Here is a 17,897-nt window from a genome sequence, read left to right as displayed (position 1 = left end):
AATCCCAGCTGCACCTGAACAAATTCTGACCAAATTCGGACTAATCCCGCCCACTTCTGAAGACATTCTGGCTCATTCTGCTTGCTTCCAATTTTGCCAACTCCTGAAGGAATTCTGACCAATCCCACCTGCTACTGAAATCATTCTGACCAATCCCACCTGCTACTGAAATCATTCTGACCAATCCCACCTGCTACTGAAATCATTCTGACCAATCCCACCAGCTCTCACATGAATTCTGACCTAACCTGCAGCCACCTAAAGAAATTCAGACCAATTCCGTCTGCTCCTGAAGGAATTCTGACCAACCCCACCCGCTCCTGAAGGAATTCTGACCAACCCCACCCGCTACTGAAGAAAATGTGCTCTAATCTCACCCACTCTTAAAGAAAGTTGGACCGGATCTGCCCACTCCAGAAGAAAGTTAGACCAATCCCGTCTACTTCTGCAGTAATTTTAATTGTACATGCGCTTAATATTTTCTAATAAACTCAGTTGGTTCCATTTCCAAAACAGAACCTGTACCAGAACCTGTGCTGTATCATGGCTCTGAAAAAAGTGGACATCTGGGGAAAAAAATACTTCACTGTACTGTACATACAGGGCATTTTGGGCAAATGTTGACGCTCTAAAATCAATTAAATCACAATGGGAATCAACCTTGAAAAGTCGCCCTCACCCACATGTCAGCTCTGTTGAAGTGTCAGATCTCACAGAGCCACGTCTAGAAACATCACCCCGACTAGCCGCCCCTTCACTCGGCTCGACTTCAAAGCCGATCCAGTACAGAGGAAACGAACTTGCTCGAGCGGCAGCCGTTTTCAGCTTCAAAAGAGCAATTATAATATCAAATTCATGTTAATTCTTTCAATTATGCAGATTTGTGCCATATTTATCTCGGGACGGTTTCGACTTTCAGGAAATCAAAAGGCTCCGACTAAATTTTCGGGATTATTATTTTAACCGAACCCACGATAGCATCTTATCTCCGCTTCTTGTTATGGAACCTGACTAGAGCGGCCCGATCCGCTGGGACGGCCAATACGGATTTATTTGTAGTCTAATGTACAACCCAAATACCCCTGCTCTCTCTCTCGCACACTCTCCATCTCGCTTTCCCTTTCTCTCCCTCTCTCTCTCTCTCACACGCACACAAACCTAATTAGTCTGTTGCAGGCTGGATATCTTGTGCCTCTCCGGCTCCAACAGTAACACCAGAGCCTGCAAACATTTCATTATGAACGGAAAAAAAAGTTACACATATCCTCCTACCTCGACTCGGTAATCCAATCCTAACGCTGCTAATGCACCGCTCTAATGCAATCAGCCAATCGTAGCACTCACAGCGAGCATCGCAGGTCACATGACACCCCAGCCCACTCTGAGGTTGCTTTGGGAAGGGTAGCTATGTCATGCTAATGCTGTTTTAATGCATTTCCTAATGCAATTCCGCCCCTCCTACGTCCTCCCCAGCCCCACCGGAGTTTACTAATCAATTTCAGGCATTTCGGTAGAGACGATGATCCCCGTGTTAGCGCTGAGGAAGGCGGCCTAATGATGGCCTAATGTAATTTGTAAAGCCAGGCTAGTACTGGAACAGCCTGCCCTCCCTTCCCATCGCAGCCACTCACAGGCATTAATATGAGGGGCTAATAGGCCACATTAAGACATATACAGCCAAAATGGACTCATAGCACCATGATCTTTAGTTACAGCCGTGGTCTAATGGTCAAACATCGATGAGCTAGCAATGCCTCGGACAAGTGTGAGGTTGAAGAACTCTATCTGTAAGGCAGAACACATGACTGGGAGACATTACCACGCTTGAGTTGATTACGTTCTCATAACAGTGCATCCTGAGGTATTAAAGAACAACATGTTGGAGTTTTTATCCATTTATAATTACATTTACTGTTGTAGATCGTCCATAAAAACAGTTATATCAGACATTATATAGCAGCTCTATATAACAGTCGCTCCCTCACCAGCCTGTCTTTTTTTTTCTCCATTTGGAGTTCATACGAAAAAAAGAAATCCCCAAAACTTCATCTTGTCATGTTTCTTAGAAACTTGAAAGACGCTGAAGACAAAAGGTAGGAACAAAAGGAACAGATTTACTTCCTGATGGTAGAAATTCCTGACACTGGAGTCTTCTTTCAAAAATAAACATAAATAACACTGTTTTCTGATTTCACATTTAAAAACAAAAAAAATCCTAAGATTAATTTACGCGAAGATCTGCTATATAAGCGAGTTAGACGTTACTACAGAAACTAGAGATGGCACAATACTACTTTTTCTTTTCTGATACGATACCGAAACCTCGAGCATCAGCCGATATATATATATATATATATATATATATATATATATATATATATACATATATATATATATACATACACACACACACAAATATAATAAAAACCATTATAAAGAAAACACCACAAGCAATTGTCTTTACACTCTGTCTTTACATTTCCAGTAAAAAAAAAAAAAAATTTCCAGATCCAATTCCAATCTTTTCCATTCGTTGAAAAATCAGATAAAATATTCTTGTTTGGTTTGTTTTTCCACTGATATCCGCTCCGCCATTTTTCGCTGGTATGAAACGAAAACGTATGAGAAACACGTGTATTAATATAACCCTGGCACAGCTGACGATGGAGAAAATGAATTCGACACCTGACCAATCAGGAATTAAAGCACTAAAGCAGTCTTTATATTCTGACAGAAATGGTTCGAACGCTTCAGAGTTGAAGAATGTGATTTGAAATTTAGTACCTGACCCTAAGGCTGATTTTATTTATTTATTTATTTATTTAAAAAGTGATGCGCTCGGCCGTCATCCCTGCAGGCCCAGGACTACACCGGCTTTCTGAACTCACCTAAATTTAGCGTTCACGTCGTCCGCAGCTTTGTGATAGTTCTCATTGGTGGCCTTGTAAAACTGGGTGCTCTGAAAGAGAAAAAAAAGATGGATAGAGAGAGAGAGAGAGAGAGAGAGAGAGAGAGAGAGAGAGAGAGAGAGAGAGAGAGGATTACATGATGCACATCAAATGAAGTCACATCTTTCACCTTAGACACAGTGGTGGTGTATTTTTACCCGTGAGAAACAAAAAAACGTTTATATTTCTTTCTTTTTACAAACAGGGCTTTGCAGAACCTCCACCTAACCCTACTAAACAATTTAAACTCCATTAAAGGTTTATGGAGGGGGATATTGAGAGCAGTAAGGCATGAAGTGGTGGCTGATTTCAGTGTGTGGTGAAGAGGTGTGTAGAGCTCGAGGTCATGAAGTTCACCAGGTCACGGTGGCCACGCCACCCTGACGGCCCGGACTGATACGACCTCCCAAAATGATGGAAAAGATGACTAGACTTATCCAGCGACTCCAATCTGAACGACTTTCGCGCAATTAAAAACCTATTATTCGGAAATGACAATAAAACAGTTAATGACATGGTAGCAGCCGAAAGAAAATCCATTACACTTCAGCATGAGGCTGAACATAAAGCTTAAATAAAGTAAGTGATTAAAAGAGTTTTGGTGGTGAAGAAGACTTGAATATGGTTATTTTAAAAAGGCAGAAGCGAGGAACAGATGGACGTGCGAAACTGGCATGTGGAGGTGGCCGAGGATTTGTACTTTCAGTAAAAACGAATACACTTACTCTTCATTAAACTGAATTTACAATTAAATATATAATCACGTTTTTTTCCCTTCATGAGTCCCTTGTTTGTCCCGAGCAGTTAAACTGCCCGCTGTTCGTCAGAAAATTCCTCCAGGTCCTGCACATTCTATACTTTTCCAGCATCTTCTGCATATCTGACCCCTTTCCAACAGCGTTTATATGATGTCCAGATCCATCTTTTCACACTCGGGACGACTGAGGGACGCGTACACGACTATTACGTAAAGTGCAAACGCTCACTGATACTCAAGAAGGCAACACGATACATTAAGAGTCAATTAAGAGCCATTAAGAGAGTTACATGTCTCCCAGAAGACAAAATAATAACAATCTACGCCGATCATCCTGTCCCCGGATTATTCAGAACAGTACTAAATCTAAATAAAATAAAAAAACTACATGGGATTTTTATGATCGCTCTTATTGTGTTAACAGTATTAAGATTTAGCAGATTCTGCAGAGGGTACGCAAACTTTCGGGCGCAACTGTATACGTATACGCAATATCCACATGGAATAAACGACCTTGTACAGCTTCCACTCGATCTGCAACACCATATCAGGAATTTATAATGCTGACCTCCTGACCATTTACTTGTTGGAGTAAGTTATACATGCTTTTATACTTTCATCTCGTCTAGACTGACCGTAGCGCCTTGTATTTAGGTGTCCTGTCCATTACGGGATCAGGTTGAAGATGATTATATTTGGGTTTTAAAGCTCTTCTCTTTGCAGACTTCACGCGCCTCGCTACGTCACTCATAAAACTCTCTCAAGTCTACTTCTTTTGTCTGTTCCACGAGCGCAGCTGATATTCAAGCGTAACCGTGACTTCGCAGCCGATGGACCGAGACGAGACTGCTCTTTAGCGCCGTTATGATTTTTAAACTCGTGACTCTAAACTTTTTTATTATTATTATTATTATTACTATTACTACTATTTAAGGCAAGACGCTACAGGTAGATATGACAATTTGTTGTTTCTATGACAAATCTTACATTTTAATCTAAAACCGCATAGAACTTTTTTTTTTTTTTTTAATAAACAGTGTATTTTATTTATTAAACAAAAAGGAAACGTTTCTGCAAAAAAACAAACAAACAAACAAACAAAACACATCTCTCTCGAGTATGTCACGTCTTCACGTCGGAATAAAGTCTCCCGCCGTCAAAAGAATAAAGTTTTCTTTTTATTCTGTGTGCAAATGTGCGCATATTTAATTAGATTAGAAACCTTTGCAATAAGAAGAAAGTCAAGAAGAAATATTTTCTATTGTTTTAAAAAAAAAGATTACGCCGTTTCTCTTGCAGCGTCTCGCCTTCAAGGCGACGTCTGCGTCGTTTTGTTCTTGTTGCAATTGTCTGTACAGCACTTTTGGTTTAAATGCGTGTTTATAAATAAAGTGACTTACTTTAAATTTGCAAACGCGAGGCTGCTACCTAAAACTTCTCTAATAAATAAATAAACAAACAAACAAAGTCTGTCATCTTGAATGAGGACAAAAAAGCTAAATGACCATGGTTGTATCAGAAACCACAAACATGAACATCAGCGCGCGATTAGTATGCGTAGACGATGGGATTGAGAGGTTACCGTGGACCCGAGTGCTCATGAGACCGTTTATGAGCGATATGTTTGACTCTGGACCCGGCGTAGCGGCGCTGAAAGTGATGTCGGAGAATACAGAGTGCGTCTGGGCCTAATCACAAGCACGGGATGTGGAGGAAAGAGAGCGGCTCGTGGTCTGATTGCTGGGGCTGTGACTTTGACCTCGAAAACACACAAACACACACACACTCAAACATAAACCAATCCGAAGCCCACATCCGTATCTCTGCTCATCTTCTATATAAAACACACAAGTGGATCTGGAGGACACGGTGCAATTTGAGTCCTCTCCTTCTGTCCTTGATTAAGAAGCGATTAGGACAGGCGCTGATTTTGATTTCGAATCCGCTGTGAGGTCCTCCATCAAACCCACTGAGAGCCTCCGCTCTTCTTTTTCCTTAAAAAGTGATTAGCGCTAGCTTGCGCATTTGGATCCGTCATAAAACACATCACAGAGGTTCAAACCCGAAACCACAGCGACGGGAGGCGGAGCCGAGTGCTCAATGATGCCCGTTTACCTATTTATACAGTTTTGTCCTCTTACGATACTGTAAATTTTTTTTTTTTGCATATTCTGCTTTTAATACGTGTTTAAATGAGGTTGCGGTTGTGTTCTGTATGTCTGGGAATACTGTGCACGTTGACTTGAGAAGCAAAGTTGACGTGGTAATTACCAGTGGGAATAGAAGACGAGACAGAAGAGACTTTGCACTGGGTATGCTTGAATTATCATCATTTTTTTTATATAAAATATTTCAACGTCTAAGAATCTAAAGAAGCTAGCCAGGCTAACTATCTATCCATCCATCTGCTGTACCGCTTATCCGACAGAGAAAGTTGAGGGAAAATCCCAAAAAACTTTTGGCATGGAACTGAATCGGCTAGCTAGCTAAGCATACAAGATCCTCTAATCTGGGATGTGACTGGAACGCTCGCCAGACAGCTAAACGCATACATAACAGATGAACCTTTCCACCCTTACAACTGCAATTACTTCAGCAAGCGTTATCAAAGAAACGCCAAACAATGTTTCCATGACTACCGCATCCAGGGTTGCTATGCTACAACCGAGGAAACACATCATACATCGGCGTCTGAGGAAGCACGGTGGAGTTATTACACACGCCCAGGTGCTGGAGCTGCTTCAGGAGCTTGTAAGCAGCTCACAGACGTACTTCTGTACTCGCTAGACAGAAACTCCAGCCTTATTATTATTATCATCATCATCATCATCGCCATCATCGCCGATACTCTCGCGCGGAAACTGAACGGCGATACACAAAGCAACGAGAGGAGGAAGAAATTTTAGAGAAGCTTAATGAAGAGACCATTTTTACAGCTGGTATTGAAAGATGATGCAATAAATAAATAAATAAATAGATAGATAGATATTGTTTTAAAGGCAATTTGGTGGCCCGGGCCGATCGGCGTGCTGTCTCTGCGCACTGATGACCTGTCAGACACAGGCTTGTGATAAACGAGTGGCCTGAATTGAAAGAGACGTGTAATATATATCAGCCTTTTATATTCTCTCACATGCACACATACACATTGTGTGTCTCTCTCTCTACGCTATCCTCCATCCTTTATCTATTCCTTTCCCTGTATAGTTCTCTCTTCGTCACTTGCTCACCTGGAGGATAGAGGCAAGGAGGAACAAGACAGGGTTGAAGGGGGGGAAAAAAAAAAAAAAACAAGTCGAGAGAGAGAGACCGGAGAGAGGAACGGCAATCAAAACCGCAACTCTCCCGCTGACACGAAAACCAAAAGAGATCAACACGTGTTGATGAATAATTAAAAATAAGCGAGCAAGGCTGTTCTGCTACGTCACTTTGCAGAAACAAGATTAAACTCCTGTCTGCATTCCCTCGCCGACGGTGAGACGACGTTTAAACGCCGTACTGTCTGGAAGTTCCGCGCGTCGGTGCGTCGAACAATGAATTCACTTTTTAAAAAAGGAAGGAGGATTCAGACCAACGGGCGAAACCAGCAGCAATCAAACGCTTCATTCATCACCATCCTCCTGCTCCCGTGCCGTTTGTTTTAACGTATTCTCCTGCACTCAAGGCCTGGGACGTTTAGCACATTTATCTTACGAAGCCAGATCCATAAATCCATAGGGGTTTTAAAAAAAAAAAAAAAAAGAAAAACAAGTCGGGTCCGGCTCGCCGGGTTCCCCTCCGTCTCTGTTTGAGACGAGACGGTGAGCTGCTGACACGCCGCTCTGTGTATTGAACAAGGATCCATAGATGATTTATGAAGCAGGAGGAGATCAATAATGTTTGTCACTGTGTGTGTGGGGTGGACAGACAGAGAGAGAGAGAGAGAAAATCAGAGAGGAGAAGAGAGAGAGAGAGAGAGAGAGAGAGAAACAGAAAGGGAGAGAGTGGAAGAGAGAGAGAAAGGAGAGAGGAGAAGAGAGAGAAAGAGAGAGAGAAAAGGAGAGTGGAGAAGAGAGGAGAGAAGAGAGGGGAGAAGAGAGGGGAGAAGAGAGATGGGGAAGAGGAAGAAACAGAGAGGGGGAAGAGAGAAACAGAGAGGAGAAAGACAGGAAGAGAGAAAGAGATGAGGAGAGAGGAGAAGAGAAAGAAAGAGAAAGAGATGAGGAGAGAGGAGAAGAGAAAGAGGAGGAGAAAGGAGAAGAGAGAGAGAGGAAAGGAGAGCGGAGAAGAGAGAGGTGAGAAGAGAAAGGGGGGAAGAGGAAGAAACAGAGAGAGGGGAAAAGAGAGAAACAGGAGAAAGACAGAAAGAGAGAAAGAGAGTAGGAGAGAAAGAGATGAGGAGAGAGAAGAGAAAGAAGGAGAGAGAAAGAGAGGAGGAGAGAGAAGAGAAAGAAGGAGAGAGAGAAAGAGAGGAGGAGAGAAAGAGACGAGGAGAGAGAAGAGAAAGAAGGAGAGAGAGAAAGAGAGGAGGAGAGAAAGAGATGAGGAGAGAGAAGAGAAAGAAGGAGAGAGAGAAAGAGAGGAGGAGAGAAAGAGAGGAGGAGAGAGAAGAGAAAGAAGGAGAGAGAGAAAGAGAGGAGGAGAGAAAGAGATGAGGAGAGAGAAGAGAAAGAAGGAGAGAGAGAAAGAGAGGAGGAGAGAAAGAGATGAGGAGAGAGAAGAGAAAGAAGGAGAGAGAGAAAGAGAGGAGGAGAGAGGAGAAGCGAAAGAGAGAAAGAGAGGAGGAAAGAAAGAGAAGGAGAGAGAGAAAGAGGGAAGGAGAGGAGAAGAGAAAGAATGAGAGAGAGAAAGAGAGGAGGAGAGAGAGGAGAAGAGAAAGGGAAGGAGAGAGAAAGAGAGGAGGAGAGAGAGGAGAAGAGAAAGAGAAGGAGAGAAATGGGGGAGAGGAGAAGAGAAAGAGAAAGAAACAGAGGGAAGGAGAAAGACAGGAAGAGAGAAAGAGAGGAGAAGAGAGAGAGAGAGAGAGAGATTAAATAAATAATCAAAGCCGTCTCTGGTGACAAGCGCGACAGTAAAGCCTGGTTGAAACTGAGAAGTTTTTTACATTTCTTTCTTTATAAAAATAAATAAAGCAGCACTACTGCTACTGGCAGTCTGGTACTGGTACTGTCTGCAATTGCACACATACATTGTGATGCATAGCGAGTATAGCAGAAACGTCATGATAAAAAACCAGGCTGAAAGAGAGGAAAGAAGAGGAAAGTGTTCACCTGCACGCTGGCGAATACCTAGAGTACTGTTATTACTGACTGGTTTCAGGCTTAAAGCGGCTGTAAGCCATTTTAGCAGTTCATGCTAGCTTGCGCCAGATTGAAGCTAATTGAGTCCATCTCTACTTCAGAGTCACGCGTCCATTTAAACGAACACTGAAACGATGGAAGGAAAGACCGAAGAGAACAGCAGCAGCGCCCTTCTTCCACATTCCAAACTTGCTCTCAATCGCTCTCACCAGAACAAGCCTACCGTGCACGTGATCAACGTGACGACGTGGCTGATATCCAGTCTAACTCGGGAGAGATTCGGGTTCTTCCACAGCTTTATTATCCATTTCCGTCACATCCAAACGTTCCTAAAAACAACACTTACAGCAGCTTTAACTGTTAATCCCATCAGACAGCAGACAGCTTACTGTGAAACTGACTAGAAAACACGCATCTAATTATTACTCCGTCTTCTAGATCGGCATTTCATTCGTTCCGCAGATATTAACGTAGCTGTAACTTTCAACTTTAAAGTGCGTTTGTGGGTAACCTTGAGGACATTCTACACTAAAGCAACACAGCATGCAATTACTAACGAGACAAAGACTGCTGCTTTAAGAAACGCTCCTTCAGCACTTTCACACCAGCACCACCACAACTAACATCAGACCCCATTTAAAACGGGTCAGACGGCGCCGAGAAAAACATACACACACACGGTCTCTGGAGAGTAGGCCTGTCATGTAGCACAGTGTGTGTGAGTGTGTGTGTGTGTGTTTTATAGGACAAATGGTTGCAGGTGAAGGGCTGTGAACTCCTCTCTCGGTGTTACCCAGCAGGACAGAGAGCAGCAGGAGGATGACGGGTTTAAGGACGAAATGAATACGAGATGACCAGAGACTAAAAGACGGTCTGGTTCATGTGAACCCACATCCAAAAAAAATGACCAAAAAAAAAAAAAAAAGTCTACACTCTTTCTGTAACAACTAGGGCTAGGCGATATATCAATATAATATCGTGATAAATGATTACGCGATACATTTTTCTGAGATATCGTCGGTATGGTGTGTTTATTTTTTTTAACAATCGCAAATGAAATGGTACCGAATGGATGCTGGTGATGTGACGTATTTTTTTTTAAACTTAATATTCTTCGTCTTTGTAGACATTAAAGAAAAGTATCGACAAACTCGGTTTAACAGTTGTGTGTTTATTTGACTAGTTTGCAGACAGTTTGTTCGTTTGCTAAACTAATATATATATATATATATATCGTGATGCACATCGCGAATCATAGAAATGTCGCGTGAGGAAAAGTATCGTGATGTGATCGTGATTCTCATCATATCGCCCAGCCCTAGTAACAACGCACCAAAACACACACAATTCATTCTTTTAAAGGATTCAAAGTCCGTCGCTCGTGGAAAGGGTGCACTTGCATTATTATGCTACTATATTACCGTTATATCAGTGGCACAAGACGGTCATAAAATGACAATAATATCGTTCATCGTTAACTATTTCTGCGACGATACATCATCCGACAGAAGTGGCATGCTTACACGTCGTCGATTATGGAGCGGTTCTAGATCATCCCCGGTACCCTGACCGTGGGGTGGTGAAAAAGCTAACAAAAAGCGCTGGAGTTCGTACCCGTTCCTCCAGTTTGTTCAGTTGCTCTCTGTAGAAGGCGTCCTGCTTCCTCAGCTGCTGGTCTCTCTCCTCCAACTGCTTAGCCTGAAGGAAACATACAAAAGAAACATGTCAGAATTGAACTTAAAAAGTGTAATATCTAACTAACTAAATAAATCAAGAAACAATTATTTTACGTAACCCTCCGTATTAGCGGCCTAGATCAAATCTTTAAAGGCTCCAGGACCAAAATGGCCTTCAGGATGCTAGACAGATCCATTATAATAACATAAATATGCATTAGATCCTACGAGAAGAGTCTGGACGTCTACGTCCTGCCCTCGGATCCTACCAAGGGCATCGGTTCATGACAGGTCTTTATCAGTGTGTCATCAGAGTGTGTGCAGACTGTGTGCTGAAAAGGCTGATGTGAGGATAACATCAGCAGGAGGACAATGGAGAATCTTTATGGCTCCTCTATCGTTCCTCGCACCTCTATTGCGTATCTCTGCTGACCTTCGAAGTGAGACGCTTCCCTTCTACAAATGATGAAGCGCTCGGTAATTTCCTTTGATAATGTCTTTGGAACAGCGGTTAACTCCGAGTGCCACGAGAAAGAAATCTAGCCTCCATCGGGTGCTGGTCGGAGAAATTCAGAGAAAAATCAAAGCCAAACAATATGCTCTAGCAAGATTTCAATATTCCTAAGGTCATGTCTTGGAGCTGGAATTAACTGGGTGTTGATTTTTGGGGAAACGTGGATGCTAAACTTCTTGTATTTGACGACTAGGTGAAATCGTTTGACGCCAGTTCTCATGAAATAACCTCACCATCCATAGCTACATTAACTCTGTAGTAGACAGCACAATAGACTATGTGCTAGAGCAGTGGTCAACAAGCCTGTTCCTTGAGATCTCCCTTCTCCAACCAAAAGCCAACACACCTGTTTTAGCTGACCAAGAACTTAGATGGAGTCTAGATAGCTAAAGTGTTCAGAAAGGTAGATCTTCAGGAACAGGGTTGGTGACCCCTGTGCTATAGGCGCTAGGGATGGATATCGATACCGATACTGGTACCAGGTATCAGTCCAGGACTATGTGACGTACTCCTAGCGTACACTGTAACACTAATGAACAGACGACACACACTGAGAGACCTGGACGTAGCTCACGATTAACCACGATTCATCTTCCTTTGTTTAAAGGTCAACGTACGTGTTGTGGCTGAGTAGCCTATTAATTACAAAACAATATATTATAGTGAAACCACGGCAACAGTCAATAAACACCTATAAGTTTATTGACTTTATCTGCTTTGAAGCAGAAAGAAAAGAAAAAAAAATCAGCACGGTAAGTAAAAGAGTGAATTGAAGATACAGATTCACAGTGAATTTCGGTTGTGCCTTACCTTACACACCATCCCCTTCCACAAGCAGAGCAGGAAAGAAGGAAAAGAGGAGAAAAAGACAGAGAGGCCATGAAAAGGACAGATTTTTCTTTAAATGACATTCCCGAGCCTCATCACTAAAAGCTACTAAGAGAGAGAGAGAGAGAGAGAGAGAGAGAGAGAGAGAGAGTGAGCGAGAGAAAGCCAGAGAGAGAGAGAGAGAAAGTGAGCGAAAGCAAGAGAGAGAGAGAAAGCCAGAGAGAGTGAGAAAGAGACAGAGAGAGAGAGAGAGAGAGAGAAAGTGAGCGAAAGCAAGAGAGAGAGAAAGTGAGCGAAAGCAAGAGAGAGAGAGTGAGAGAGAGCGAGAGAGAAAGTGAGAGTGAGACAGAGTTTGCTTTCCTCTGGCATACACAGAGAATGCAGTGGATTAAAGCAAGGCCCACATTTGTGAAGGAGAAACAAAGAAAAATGTGCTTATGAAAGAAAAATCTAATCTAAATCCAATCCCAGTTGAGAATGTTTTATCTGCGAGATGTTCTCTGCGCATAGTAATGAAATCCACACCAATAAAACAATCATCAGTCTGAGGAAACATGGCATAGTACACACTGACATGATGTTTATTCCCAGCTGTATGTGATGGGATAAAAGCAGGTGACTAGATAGACCAGGTGATAGGCCAGGTGACAAGATAAAGAAGGTGATGAGATAGACCAGGTGGATGAGATAGGCCAGGTGACGAGATAAAGTAGGTGATGAGATAGACCAGGTGGATGAGATAGGCCAGGTGATGAGATAAAGAAGGTGATGAGATAGACCAGGTGGATGAGATAGGCCAGGTGATGAGATAAAGAAGGTGATGAGATAGACCAGGTGGATGAGATAGGCCAGGTGATGAGATAAAGAAGGTGATGAGATAGGCCAGGTGACGAGATAGACCGGGTGACAAGATAAAGCAGGTGATCGGTCAGATGACGAGATAGACCAGGTGACGAGATAAAGCAGGTGACGAGATAAAGCAGGTGATAGGTCAGGTGACGAGATAAAACAGGTGACAGGCCAGGTGATGAGATAGACCAGGTGACGAGATAAAGCAGGTGATAGGTCAGGTGACGAGATAAAGCAGGTGACAGGCCAGGTGATGAGATAGATCAGGTGACAAGATAGACCTGGTACAACACAATCAATCAATAATCCACGTCAATAATCCACGTAAATGAAACAATTAGACAATTACAAGAGCTGCAATTCCAGCACAATCCTATATAATCCAGTATTTAAAATAAATAAATGAAAAAACAGACAGATAAAGAGACAGACAGACAGAAAGAACTGTAATTCCAGTACAACACTACATCATTCAATGTCTTAAATGAATAAACGGGTACATAAGCACACAAACAAATAAACAAACAAACAAACTGACAGTAATTCCAGTAGAATATTATATAATCAAGTGAGATAAATGAATAAATAATGAATGAATTGTAATTCCAATGTCATATTATATAATAATTTAAGTGCTTTAAATAGATAAACAAATGGATAAATGAAAATTTTTTCCCTCCAACACTCACACACACACACACGAGAGTGCAGCCCCTGAGAGAGCAGACTGTAGCTGACCTAACTGCTCCTAACGAACCCTCATGTATATAAACTCCGCACTCTCACTAACGCACATCTCTGCTCTTTTCCAGACCGCTGCGTGGGCGAGCTTCAGCTGCGCAACCGCAATGAAAAGAAAAAAGTGACTATGATTGACCTTCATCTTGACTGTGTGACACACACACACACACACACACACACACGGAGCAGCTGCCTTCGCAGTCTGATAGAGAAAAAGCGTAACCGACGCGCAATTAAACGCAGGGAGGCGCAGACATCTATGTGCATCCAGGGATTTTCTCTCTCAGGCGCTTGTTCTTTCTCTCACAATGGATCAGACGGGGCATATGGCAGTCACTCCGTCACGCGACGTGTCAGGATTACTTCCATCTGATTAAACCCATTCAACCCCCGCCCAGCTCATCTAATCATCTTACAACCCCGACAAAACACTGCCACTTACACCACCCATGATGCACCACTGTGCCCCATAATGTAGAACAGGCCTGGCAATTAATCACACCAAAGTGGAAGTGAACTACAAGTGCGTAGAGGAGGAGGACGAAGAGGAAGAGGAGGCAGAGAAGGGAGAGGAGGAGGTGATGGCGATGAGTCCACGGAATGAAAGAGAAGAAAACAATGGAGGAAATTTATCATACGGAGCTGCCATCGCTCAAAAGACGTGCGGGTTTAGATCAGAGCATGGAGAAACAAAAGAGGAGAGATTAGAGAAGAGAAAACAAGGAATAAGAAGAAAAAAAAAAGGAAATAGAGAAGATACAAAGAGGAGAAACAAGAGAAAATGAGAAAAGAGGGGGAAAAAAACAGAAAACTAGGAAAAATGAGAGGAGTAGGAGAGAAAATGAAAGAGACAAGAAGAGAAGAGACAAGGAGACACGAATTTAAGAAAGGACAAGAGACGAGAAGAAGAGAAGAAAAGTGGTGAGAAGAGAAGAGAAGAAGCAAGGAAACATGAATTTAAGAAAAGGAGAAGAGATAAGAAGAGAAGAGACAGAATGAGAAGAAACAAGAAGAGGCGAGACGAGGAGACAAGCCATGAGAAGTGAAGAGACGAGAAGATGAGGGAGGAAAAAAAAAGAGAAGAGACAAGATGAGCTGAGATGAAAGGAGGTGAGAACAAGAGACGAGCAGAGATGAGAAGAGACGAGATCAGTAGAGACGAGACCTGACGAGAAGAAGAGACGAGACAAGGAGAAAAGTGGTGAGAAGAGACGAAAAGAGATAAGGAGAGAAGAGGCAAGGAAACATGAATTTAAGAAAGGAGAAGAGCCAAGAAGACGAGAGACGAGGAGAAAAACAATGAGAAGGGACAAGATGAGGAGAGATGGAAGGAAAGAGACGAGAACAAGAGACGAGTAGAGATGAGAAGAGAGGAGATTAGCAGAAGCGAAGTGAGGTGAGAAGAAAGAAGAAGAGAAAAGACGAGTGGACTCCTGATGAGATGAGATGAGACAACAGGAGACAAGAAGAGAAGAAGAGAAGAGATGTACACTAAAGCCAGGACCTTGCCGCTATAACGTCAGCGGCTACACGGTCCTTTACGCGTAGGAGAAATATTTCATTATCATTTCAGAAAGTTCCGCATCACTTCCTTCCAGAAAGCCAAAACCCGCACCTGTTCTTCACCAGCAGAAACGCTCGTAAAGACCGGCTCTAACTCGTCCCACGCCGAGAGGGGAGAGAGACGACTTACACGCCGCATGCTGGAATGAAACGGATGGTTTAGGTGGAAGAGGTTCTGCTGGAATATCAATCAGCCACTGCTGAGTAATTAAGAGTTTTTAATCAGTGAACGGGACGGGGAGGGGATGAGTGGTGGATGAACGCCGTATCGGGTACAAGAACACCGTACACTTCCTGCTCTCCTCCTCCGGTGAACCGAGCTGCAGAAACGTCTCGGCGCTGACGAGCGAAATCGTCCCACGAGCACGATGACGGCAAGTCGAAAGACTCGGCAGACTGTCTCAAAGCGCAGACACTCGAGACTCCTTCCAGAAACGCTAAACAAACATCTCCTCGGGGGAAAGATTCATTTCCTTCGTTATAATCCCTGTGAATGAGCCGTTACCATAGAAACCATAACGCGTTACAAAGAGCGCATCGATATAAACCTGGGATTTATAGCAGGAATTACTGTTAGAGCTGCTGTTACAGAAAATTCGAAACCTCTGACCAATCGGATTCGAGAGTACAACAGAGCTATGTGGTAGAAACGTCTCCGGGAACGAAAAGAAATAAATAAATAAATATCTATCAACCCTCTACGGACACAGTGAAGCTCTGCCCCTCTCCACAGCTGATGATGGATCGTGCTGCCGAAGCTGTGGGTCTTCTGTTGAAACGAGGATCAGGTCTGAAAGACGTGAGGACGCGAGACCGATGCGGACGTCGGATTTTATTCTCTTTCGGGTACTGAAGGCTCTTTCGCAGCTGGCAGAACAAGCAGAGTCTGAACAGGATGAAGAATGTTTGGCATCTGGTCTCTGTAGGGTTGCTTCAGCAGCAGTGGTACAGGTCCAGGTAGGACTTGCCATGAAGGTCACTAGACGCTCGCCTTTTCAAGCATCTCCACTCCCCAGGGAACTTGACATCCAGGCTGAACAAGCTTCTCTTCGTCGCGTGAAGACATCACTCTGGAACGCTCGCGTTTCCGGGACAGTTTGATTTTCCCGCCATATTCGACGTGATCGGCGCGTCTTCTGTCTGTACGGAACTGGACTCGCACGTTTTCTTTGCGCTTTAAAACAAAAAATGATCATCAAACGTTTCCTGCTCAGACTGGAATTTCCACACTTTTTTTTTTTTTGCATCCACAGTACAGGAAAGAAAGAAGATTTAGATCTAGCGCAATTCTCTTTACGCGGCACGTGCAGCCTATCTTGTTCTCTCACGTTGAGCGCGGCGCGTGTGAGAGCGCGACAGGGGGCGCTCTCGGGTAAGAGATGGCGTGTAAAGCGGACAGAGCGGGTAATGAAAGAATTTTTTAGTCGCCTAGCAGGAAATGTAGTCGCGTATGTGAGTGGTTTACTCGCGTTGTAGAGGGTTGAATATTCTCACACGACATTCCCCATACATCAGGCGAAGAAAGACAGAAAGACAGACAGAGAAAGAAAGAAAGACAGCAAGACAAAGAAAGATAGAAAGAAAAACAGCAAGACAAAGAAAGACAGACAGAAAGACAAAGAAAGACAGAAAGACAGACAGCAAGACAAAGAAAGACAGACAGCAAGACAAAGAAAGACAGACCGAAAGACAGACAGAAAGACAAAGAAAGACAGAAAGAGAAAGAAAGCCAGAGAGACAAAAAGAAAGACAGAAAGAAAGACAGACAAACAAAAACAGAAAGACAAAGAAAGAAAGACAGAAACAGAAAGAAAGCCAGAAAGACAAAAAGAAAGACAGAAAGAAAGACAAAGAAAGAAAGACAGAAAGAAAGATAAAGAGAGAGACAGAAAGAAAGACTGAAAGAAAGACAAAGAGAGAGCGAGAGAGAGAGAGAGAGACAGAAAGAAAGAAAATCCGAGGTGGCCGCTGCTGATAGTTTCATGGTGAATATATTATAATATAAACAAAGCCACAACGTTCAAGCACAAACCTCATCTGTAATTTAGGTTTAAATTGTTTTAGGCACGTCGTCTAACCTGAAAAAGTTAGTGGCCGTATAATCGCTTTCGTCTTGCGTGCCCAGTAACCATGGCAACCCAAGGTCAAAGTTACTCGCATCCATCACGGGCAACCGAGTTAGCGTAACAAACCCACAACAACCAAGTGCAGGCTTGTCCGGCCGGCGTAGAGCAAAGGTCAAAGGTCAGGTCGCTGCTATCCTGCCCTAATAAGGTAGAATATCTCAGTGAAATGTGTGTGTTCAGGGAAGATCAACGCAACAGGAATATGGAGCGTGTGTGGAAATAATCCGCCAGGGGAAGAGGAAGGGATCTGAACTGACAAACCTGCAGCGCAGAGAAGTCCAACAAGAATTAACCAACAATGACAGAAAGGGTTACTGGGTAATGGGGAGGAATGCGGCACAGAGGTGAAAGGTCAATCTCGTGGAGACGTGGGGTGGGAGGTCGGGGGTTGCGGGGGTCAGAGGAACGTCCCTCGTGTTTCCTCCAAAAAAAATAATGAACTGAGAGTGTGTGTACAGATGAAATTAGCTGTGATCCCATAAAGACTGTCCATTATTAAAGGAGCAGATACAGAGAGGTCTCAATCACACCTGCTGCCCCCCCCACACCCCCACCCCCCCACACACACCCCCTACTGTTCTGTCCATCAGCTTCTTTGTCCTATTTATATATAATG

The 17,897-nt window shown here is 43.2% G+C and overlaps 1 protein-coding gene across 2 annotated transcripts in view; it reads right to left on the bottom strand.

Annotated features, from left to right (window-relative positions):
• chchd3a (coiled-coil-helix-coiled-coil-helix domain containing 3a) overlaps nt 1-17,897 on the bottom strand; it is an 89,703-nt gene that overhangs the window by 15,657 nt on the left and 56,149 nt on the right. For both annotated transcript variants that reach the window (XM_053649803.1, XM_053649804.1), the window contains 2 exons: nt 10,599-10,682; nt 2,889-2,959 (listed from right to left, as the gene is read on the bottom strand). In XM_053649803.1, the coding sequence (XP_053505778.1) occupies nt 2,889-2,959; nt 10,599-10,682 (155 nt within the window). The remainder of the gene's footprint in view (nt 1-2,888; nt 2,960-10,598; nt 10,683-17,897) is intronic.

The sequence above is a fragment of the Ictalurus furcatus genome, chromosome 19 (genome assembly GCF_023375685.1).
Source record: "Ictalurus furcatus strain D&B chromosome 19, Billie_1.0, whole genome shotgun sequence".
Taxonomy (NCBI): domain Eukaryota; kingdom Metazoa; phylum Chordata; class Actinopteri; order Siluriformes; family Ictaluridae; genus Ictalurus; species Ictalurus furcatus.
The sequence above is the reverse complement of the archived record's forward strand: the minus strand, read 5'-3'. Positions and strand labels throughout refer to the sequence as shown.